At 40.1% G+C, this 9,994-nt stretch overlaps 1 protein-coding gene across 10 annotated transcripts in view; it reads right to left on the bottom strand.

The window, feature by feature from the left end:
- The window catches only part of MLPH (melanophilin), an 87,482-nt gene that overhangs the window by 25,309 nt on the left and 52,179 nt on the right, over nucleotides 1-9,994 (bottom strand). For 6 of the 10 annotated variants that reach the window (XM_025213946.1, XM_025213951.1, XM_025213947.1 and 3 more), the window contains 2 exons: nucleotides 2,576-2,659; nucleotides 452-640 (listed from right to left, as the gene is read on the bottom strand). In XM_025213946.1, the coding sequence (XP_025069731.1) occupies nucleotides 452-640; nucleotides 2,576-2,659 (273 nt within the window). The remainder of the gene's footprint in view (nucleotides 1-451; nucleotides 641-2,575; nucleotides 2,660-9,994) is intronic. The other 4 variants (XM_025213948.1, XM_025213949.1, XM_025213954.1 and 1 more) reach the window with 1 other exon arrangement.

The raw sequence follows: 9,994 nt of genomic DNA, 5'->3' as shown, positions 1-9,994 counted from the left end.
CAGCAGGACTAGAACATTTCTAGCTATAGTTATGAGGATGCTTTGTGTGAAGTGCAAGCTCCTGAAAGATCCATGTACTGGTTAATGAAACACTTAAGTCAAGGATTCTCCATTTGGGGGTTAGGAACAATATATTTGGGACTCCCTTGCATTTCTTTTACCAAATGGGAGAGGGAAGAGCTGGGTCTCAGAATGGAAACAGTTAAGTGCCAATTTACTGATACTTTTATTTGTCACTCCCCTGCTGTCTCCCCTGTCCCCCCACTGCCTATTCACATTGATCAGGCAATGATTTTGTCCTGTCAAGCTGAGGTGTAGCAAAAAGTCAACAGCTTGATTTACAATGGTGCAGTTATGGAGATGTTAAGAGCAGAAGGGGCAGGAATATAAATTAAATGGGAACAAAGAGAACGACATTGCACTGAGTTTAAGATGGTAGGAGGCATGCTACCTGCTGAGCCTCACTGGGCAAGTCATCACTGGAAGAACTCATTTCTGGTTTTGCTGCTTCCTCCTTCTTCCCCTCCTCTTCCTCCGAAGAAACGCCTTTGTCACTGATGTTGCTGGCCAACTCTTCCAGCTTCTTTTTCAATTCCTCTTCTTCCACATCAGGATCATTACGGGGCTCCTGGCCTGGAGACTGGAAGAATGAGAACAAGTAATTCTCAGTCTGTTGGAGTTCATGTAATTTACATGCTGATGGGATTTTTAGTTTACTATGACAGATATTTATTCCAAAACTATTAAAAAGATAAGGAAAAAAAAGATTCTGTTACTGAACAAGCAAATTACTTTGTATATCCTTATAAATTTTGGTAGTAAATTGGGATATCTATTAAACTCAATTTTTCAAACAAAAAAAAGTTATAGGGTTGTAGTGTTGTTATAGATATGATGGTCTAGGAAATGTACAGGAAGCAAGGGCTTTTTTTTTAAGGGGGGGTGATATCTGATCTGAAGAAGGGTGCTTTGTGTCCAAAAGCTTGCCAAACTTCTCTCTCAAATATATAGCTGATCCAATAAAAAAATATCACAAAAAAACCATGCCTCTCACAAGTGTTATTTTCCATAAAAATGTATGATTTTTCATCACAAATAATAGTATTTTCAGCCAGAATATTTCATGATTTGCCAGTGCTGTCAGAGAAGGTGGTCACTGGATACAGAATGAACATGATGCACTGCCTCCTCTCTCCAAGAGGCGAGATCATGGTTAATTGTGGGAGCTTGGCAGATTGGTCAACAGAAGAGGAGAGCATGAGATATACAAGCTACCATGACACGGGTCTGCTAATAAGCAATTTTATGAAGAGATAAGTCTCATTTAAAACTTTTATCCAAATACCCCCAGACTTTGGTGATGCTTGGACCCAGTGCCAAAATTTTGAGCTTGACCTCATCCATAATCTTAGTGAGGGGGAAAATTACCGTCAGTTCAAGGCATGCCTACAAGATTCTTGGTAATTTTCCATTCTACTGAGCTACCAGAGGCTACATCAGTTTACTGTAACATGGTCCTATATTAAAGAAACAGCAAGTAGAAGTGCATAAATATCCAGCAGTTAGAAACTCAAACTGATGCCAAGTGAATCACATAATACACAAAAGAACTTGAGTTAAATTTACCTTTTTGCTTGACAGCATGACAAAGGCCATAAAATAGTGGCGGCCCATGAAAAAAGACAAATGCCCTTCTAAGTCAGGGCCTTTTATTCACAACATGCAGGTTATTTACACTGAATCCCGTTATGGATTCCTGTATGGTTTCCGTGGAACTCTCATCATTCTGGAAGCATATATACACATAGAAGGTCATTGCTTAGATTAGAATATAATTTTGCAGAGAATGGATTGAAGAGCAGCTAATTTGTGAACTAATTAGAACACTGCTGGAACATTTAACTTCCAACTCCATTAGACTGAGTTGTTCTGATGAAGGCCAACCAATGCTAAATCTTCCATGGTAGAGTGCTCTGTTCCTCTTTAAGGCAGTCTAGAGAGCCCCACAACAAACCTGCATCAGGCACTGGGACAGATTACCCAGAGATGTTGTAGAATCTCCATCCATGGAGATTTTTAAGACCAGGCTAGACAAATCCTTGGCTGGGATTATAAAGTTGGGGATGGTCCTGCTTTGAGCAGGAGATGGGCTAGATGATCTCCTGAGGCCCCTTCCAACCCAATTTTCTATGATTTTATTATTCTAATTGGCATTGGAGCAACTTGAAGATAGGACAGAATTAAGCTCTATGGGAATTGGTTTATATGTTAGACACTCTACCCATTAACGTGAGAAAGAGCCTTATTTTTGTAACTGGATCCTATAAAGGCATCCTGATTCACTATGAAGCTGGTATTTGATATAATTTTTATCATTAGCCCAAGTTGTGCATTGTGTGGCGCAGAGGTTTCACAACTACTGCCTATACAGTTGTACCATGTCACCTCTCTCGACAATATAATGCAAGTAAGTTGTAAGAGTTTTCTTTGATTGATAAAAAGAAAAAAAGGAGACTAAGAAAGGAAATGGTTACTTCCTTTAAATAAAACCCCTCAACTTAGCACTATTTGTTACCTCTTCTGAGGGCACCAGGACCTTTTCTTCCAAGCGGTTCAACATGCGTTCAATTGCCGACATGCGTTTGTTGAGTTCTAATATCTATGGAAGAGGAGAAAGGAAAGAATACAGTACAGAACAGATCCCATCACCAGTGCCATCACCATGAGAACACAGTGGAGACAGATCAAATCCACAGAATAAAGAACAGAGTGCAGAACGGATCCTACCATCACCACTGGGTAAACATGAAGTACCTAACAGCTTGCTATTAAGAGAACAGACCATAGGCTGGAGTTTCTAAAGCGTCATGTGACTCAGAAGTACAAGTCCCATTTAAAGTCAATGGGTCAGGAGGAAAGAAGAATGGTGAACTTCTAAAGTCCTGGGCTTGGGTCAGCTTGAGTCTTTGTGGGAAACTTCATTTGGTTTAGCCAACCTAAATGATGAGAGAGGAAGGGCAGCTTGTTTAACTGAACAGCTCCCTGTTTGTCAGTCATAGAGTATCTCACTGGATGCACTTTGGCAAAGAAAATACTCTCTCGATCCTTTTCCAGATGTATGAAGGCTTGGAAGGGCTTTCAAAAGGGGAAGTTTCACAAAGACAGCAGCTGGTATTTTTTTTATGTGCAAAGGACCTGAGAAAGATTCAAATGCAGCAAAACTGCTTCAACTTTAACACTCGTTCATCCAGGGTGCATCTACACAAGATGCTATGGCACAGTAGCAATGAGAGTGCACAGCAGCTCATTGCTACAGAGCTCACTGGGCATGAATTGTGACAGTGAGCAGGGTAAAATAACCATGCAGGGCATGGTACTGCACAGTTACACTGGTTACTGAACAGTCATTTAATACTTGGTTAAGCAAGTACTAAATGTCAGCACTGTAACAACTGCATAGTCCACTGCTCGTGTAGATGCGGCCCCAATTATAGTTGGAGCAGTTCTTCTGTACTTGAGTAATTCTCAGCTCATTCACATGTAACAACAGAGCATACTATCAGCTGCCCTTTTGAAATGTTCCCTTTTTGAAAGGACTTCACGTGTTTTCTTATGTCCACATCCCATGAAATGTAGGCTCCATTAGAGGCAACAGTTGCAATCTGAACAATCTGACACTGGATCTGAGGTGCACCTCATTTCACTGATTGACTTGGTTGTATGGTAGGAACACCTGCCTGCTGTTGAGCAATACCATCAGTCTTTTTCCTGATGTGATATCATGGGCATCCAATACAATTCATTTTATGGTTATTAATGTATAACCATAAAAACTCTGCAGTGGCAGAGTGGCAAAGGAATCTTGCTAGGACTACAGAAGCATAAGTTTGAGTCTTGCTCCAGACCTGCACTGAAGGCCACCTATAGTCAAACCCAGCTGTACATGGTTACTTGATCATTTGGACTAGGCCAGATATGAGCCTTGGATGGCTTCCATTTCTTACTGACCCACCTTCCAGCCATCAACTATCTCACCAGCCTCTTTCTAATTCAGCAACAGAAATGTCCGTATTTGAAAGGAGGTAAGTATTTTCCGTGCCTATTTTTAAAACACATTTCTAAAAATATTTCCTTTGAATTTTTTCTCTTAATTCACTGCAAATTTTTATTTTTGCTTTCAAAAACCAAAACAATTTTAATTCAAAATAACATTTTTTTATACTTTTAAACATTTACATGCTGTTCTTTGCTTCTCTTTCTTTTCTCCAGTGAACAAAAGGGGGAAAAAAAACCCAAAGTATGGTAGAAGAAACTAAAAACCCAGATAATAATGATGTTCAAATGCCTAAATGAACTATTTCATTAAAGCAAAAATTTAAAAAAGAAGCCAACATTTGTATACTTTTTCCTTTCCTTCCAAAAGCTTTTATTGTAGGGATAAAATGTGAACATTTCGGGCTAGTTTGAAATGAAAATGATGTTCCTTTATTTCAATACTCATTTCATGTGAGATATTCAGTGAAAAAGAGGAACAGCTAACAAATGAAACGACAGAGAAATGTGTGGGTTTTTTAAACATGTACATCTTCTTATGTAGCTTTTGTATTTGTACTATGTGATTAATTAGATCATCACGCGAACTTGGAGCGGATGTGTCTGCTTAAAGGAATAACGCAAGTCTGATAAACCAAATGTAAAAAGGGGCACTTCAGAGGAGAGAGTCCTTACCATTGTTAATTGTAAGCATCTTTACCAGCATTAAATGCACACAGAGGCACTGATCCAATAAATTCTAAAGTGATTTCTTAGTAAACACCATTGAGTCCAGATCTTGTAATATGTCAGTGATAACAGGCAGGCTGCAGAGGGACCATCAGCTTCAGGAAGGGAATCAGGAAGACAGGTCAAGGAAGAAAACCCAGTGTTAACAGCCCAAGTGGTAGTACTGCCTGGCTGAGGCAATTATGTATTACTTTAGAAATGTCAGATCACTAAGAAAACCTTTTATGAATCTGTAATTCTCATTTTGCTCTTGGATAGGGCCCCTAATGAAAGAGATCAGCAACCTTACACTAACAGCAGGCTGAATTAGCAGAGCTTGGTCTCCTTGGGCTGGAGGTGGCAGTTGATGGAGGCAGTGGACTGGAGACAGCCATTAGATGGCACATTCTTGCATTAACAGGCTTTGTGGAATGGGGCCCCAAATCTCTTTGGGGGCCAGATCTGGCCTGCAGGCCATACACTGTCAACCCCTGTTTCATGGGATGCAAGTGGCAGTTTTTCCAAGGCCCCCGAGTATTAGCACAAAGTGACCACAGTGGTGACGTGAACCTGTGGACAATGCCCAACGAATCTCTCCTCTTCTGAACCAGTCACATACAAAAGCCAGATTCTGCCTTCATGTACAAATGCAAAGCCTCACGTAGGTCTATGGGGTTATCTGAGGGTAACAGGAGAATTCAGCCGCAAGTGCTTTTAGTTAGTCTACTCAGCTGTTTCAGTCGTAACATGGTTACACAGGCCCAAGCTATAAAATTGCATGACCCAGCCACGCAAGCTGGAAGGACAATCAAGTTACTGCTTCAGCTTTGTCCAATTTTTAGAACCTTGTAATATGCAGCACCACAGTGAAAACTGTGCTCCCTTCCTTTAATAAATCCCAATTAGGCACTTAAAAGTCACAGTGTTCTCTGCGTGACAAAGGCTGGCAGACAAATGCTCTATACGAAAACATTTTTTAAAACACAAAGTTGCCAGCATAGGGAAGCAGAGCTTTGGGTGCTGTAAATTGTCATTGACTTCACTGGGGTGAGGGCAACTTTCACCAGCTGAGAACCTACCCCCCCAATTCTTAATGATCAAATAATGATTCATGAGACCTGAAACCCTCCAGTAATTTGAGGTTTTATCATTTTAATGGTTACATTGAAGACCTGCACCAGGCTTTTGATGATGCCTTGCAATGGATGTCAAATTTAAAACTGTCACTGTAGCCTTAACCCTTAGTGCTGCTGTTTATACATTGTTTATAGGTTGTTCTGTCATTCGGTTGCTATATTCCATCCAAATAAATAAATACATTTTATGTTTGGTTCATTGAAAAGGATCCAATTGGTTGGAACTGGAGAGAGGAGCTGCCTGAACTAGCTATCTTTTCCAAAGCTGATTGCTTGATTGGTTTCTGGTTAGCATCCATGTATTGTGTCACTATTCTGCCCTATAACTGTGAACTGATAGAGTATCTAACATGCCAGAATCCCAAAAGATTTAGTAATCCATTCTGTACTCTGTTCATTTGACCTCACCTAATACCAATCCATGTCAACTGGAAGACTCCCACTGAAAGACTTTCAGTGGCTTTGGACCAGGCTCTAAGATATGGCCATATTTAACAGCTAGAGAGAGAGCATTTGAGGATAAAACCATTGACATACTCTGAAATTTGAGGAAACTGAGAAAAATAGCAATTTTTTTTACTAAAGAGGTTAAGAGAAAAGAGGGACTCCTGTGGGCTTATTCTTGTTCCTACTGAAGCTAGCAGGGGATTTACCAGATTTCAAGGGAAACAGGACTGGGTCAAACATTATTAGTTTCCAACTTCCATAATCTTTTGGGCTTGTGATATTTGATGGTTCTCTTAAACCCACAGCTCTTGAAGTCCTGAGATTCTGTTAGAATCTCTACTTTAATCAGGAAATGTAAGTCTCTAGCCCTTGCTAAAAAAAGGGCTGGAAATGTGACCCTCCCCCTCTAGGTTAAAAACAGAAAAAAAATACCTTTCCTGCAATATTTAATATTTTATAATGATTTTGTCATTTTCATGATTTTAATAAGACACACATTTTTTAGTGACTAAGCACCAGAATAAACTACCAAGGGAAATGGTCTGTCTCTTGAAATCTGCAAGTTAAGGTTAGATACCTTTCAAGATGATGCATTTTAGACAAACATTAGCTATTAGGTCCAATGCAGGGAGAACTGGATGATTTACATATAGGAGGGCAGATTAAATTATCTGACCATCCTGTATGTACTCTGTGTATCTCTGAGCTTTTGAATACTTGGGACTGGCAATACCATATGCTGGTATTTGTAGAATCAGGAAGCACTCCTGCTAATTCGAGCAATTCTACTCAGTTTGAAGCATTATATTGAAGCAACATGATATGATTTAGCTGCATGACTCTCATTAAAGGAAATTATACCACTAGGTATAGATGTTGCTCCAGAAAGAATATCTCATTTCTTAGCCTTAAAGTGCTTCCGAAGTGCTGAATTAGGATGAATTCCACACTATCGTAGCTGCTCTCTCAGTCTAAGAGAAGCAGATCCAGAATTTTACACAGCAGGGTGCAGGAGCAGTAACTGGTACTGCAGGAGTGGTTGCACCCCAGTGCCCAGCCTTTCTTCGTGCCCTGCCACCCAACCAGGATGGGCACACCATACCACAGGAGCAGCAGTCGGGGACTTTTAAGTCCTCAAAGCAAGTAAAAAACCTCCACTTTCCCCCTCCCTATTCAGAGGCGCATCCACTCCTGTCCTCTTCCCTCCCCTGCCTGCTGCTGCTACAGTCCCCACTGACCCAGGGTGAGGAGAGCTCTAAATCTGCTGGGCTGTGCAGGGGCTGGGCTCAGCCCCAGACTGCAGCAGTGGCAAGGCAGGTTTCCCTTCCCTATGCCTGTTCCTGGGCTAGTGCAGGGGGAACTGGGCAGGGAGGGGGAACCCACCTGCCACTGCTGCTGTCCTAGGCTGACCCTGGCCCCTGTGCAGCACAGCTGGAGCTGCAGGGGTGGCTCTGAAGCCTCCCTTTACAGAAAGGGGGATGTGGCAATGCCATGGCACCCCTTTGAAACACGTGGATCTCCAGTATTTGGATATTGCTGCTCCCTTTTTACTTGAAAGACTTTCACCCCAAAACTAATGTTGGGTTGAATAATTTTTCCTTTTAAAAAGCAATATGTTTTATTTAAGCAGCATTTTTTTTCTTCTGAAAGTAGAGCTGCCTAGATATCAGGTTAATTTTGACACAAAATGTGTTAAATTGAAATCAACTTTTTCATTTGACTAAGAATTTTGATGAAAAAACTGCCAGTACACTGATATGCACAAAGTAATGCACCCAGGGAAAAAATAACCCCAAGTATATATGGCACAGTGATGGGTTCTGAACTAGCCATTAGCACTCAAGAAAGAGTTGGAGACATTGCTGAGATCATTAGGAAAGGAGTTAAAACAAAACAGAAGACATTATACAAATCCTTGGTACAAGCACATCTTGAATGCCATGTACAGTTCTGGTCATCCCATCTCAAAGGATATAGAACTAGAAAAGGAACAGAAAAGGGGATCAAAGACAATCAGGGTACAGAGGGTTTCCATACAGAGAGCAGCTGAAAAAGCTAGGACTCTTCAGCTTGGAAAAGAAGCAACAAAGGGAAAGATATGATAGATAAAATCCCGTCTGGTGTGAAGAAAGTGAATAGGGTACTGTTATTTGCTACACCACATAATATAAGACCTAGGGGGCAACCAATACAATTACCATCAGGCAGCAGGTTTAAAACAAAAATGTCCCTAAACCCTCTTTATTTTTTTAAAAACAGACCACGTAACTTGGAGTCCTTACCACAGGACACTGAAAAGTCAGGTAAAACCAGTTTCAAAAAGAGGTTTAAACAAATTTATGGAAGATGTGTCTGGTGGGAGCTATTAGATATGACAGGAATGTAACCCCTAAACCTATCGTGGCTGGTAACTGGACGGTTTTCACACACACCTTGTGTCTTATACTCCCCTTATAAAGCAACCACTGCTTACCACTGTCTGAGGCAAGATTCTGTACTAGATGGACCTTTGGTTTGATCCAGGATATTCATGAATATACATGAAGCAATCAGAAAACGTATAGTGATGGACATTATACAATACAGACAGTCTGTTCTGGGGTATAATGTAATGGCTAGTGCGGGGAACACCATTTCTATTTTTTTCTGCTAGTCATACAATTAACTCATTGTACAACCTCAGGCAAGTCAGTTAATGGAGTCTCTCTCTGTTTCTTCATTTATAAAGAGGATTTAAAGGTTTCATAATTGAAGTTGCATGAATAAATTAAAGGGAGGGTTGGTTTTTTTTGTTTGTTTTTTGGGGGGTGGAGAGACGTACTACAGAAAGAACATAACATATCACTCTGAAGTGAATCCTTTTTTATTTCTATATAGAGGCAAGGAGTCCAAGAGAAGAGTGCCCTGAATTTGGCTTCTACTCCTAGCTCTGTCACTGACCTGCTGGCAAGTCATTACAATTCTCTGGATGTTCCATCATTAAAACGGGGATAACAGTATTTCCTCTTACACACTTTGAGATCTGCTGATTAAAAATGTTGGATAAGAGCTGGGTATTATTCTAATGTCCATTTTCCAGGCATTTCTAGAAGAGATAGTTTGCTCTGTCTTTTACAAAATTCTTGACTTCTCTCTTTTAGGTTTAAATCTGTCCTTCCTTTCTATAGCAAGTTATACTTATCTGATGTTAATGGGACAACAAATCTATAAATGAAAGCACAGTTTGGCCCCATTTTCCCCACTATAAAGTACTGTGTTTACTGTATGCATGATTTAACTATATGTAGTTACAGACATCCTATTCATTTTTTTCTTTATCATTTAATATAAAACTAAGGACATTCATTGACTGAAACATACAGCAAGAAAAATAAATGAGGAAAGGAACAGTTTGGTAAAATCTACCTTTCAGTGTGTAACCTTAATTAAATTGAGGTTCCTAGGGATAAAGATAATTTTTTAATGTGTTATAAATCTTACAGTCCTAGCACTTGTGCTGGGATGTACAAAAAATTTATGACAGATACCCTTGCTGTTAATCCACACAAGAAATTTACTTAACTGCATGCTTGGTGAAATAAAAATGCACATTTTTGTTTAGAAGCTGAGCATGGAGTTATGCTAAATCAGCATAGAGTTATGTGATACAC

The sequence above is a fragment of the Alligator sinensis genome, unplaced genomic scaffold, assembly GCF_000455745.1.
Source record: "Alligator sinensis unplaced genomic scaffold, ASM45574v1 scaffold1003_1, whole genome shotgun sequence".
Classification (NCBI taxonomy): Eukaryota; Metazoa; Chordata; order Crocodylia; family Alligatoridae; genus Alligator; species Alligator sinensis.
The sequence above is the reverse complement of the archived record's forward strand: the minus strand, read 5'-3'. Positions and strand labels throughout refer to the sequence as shown.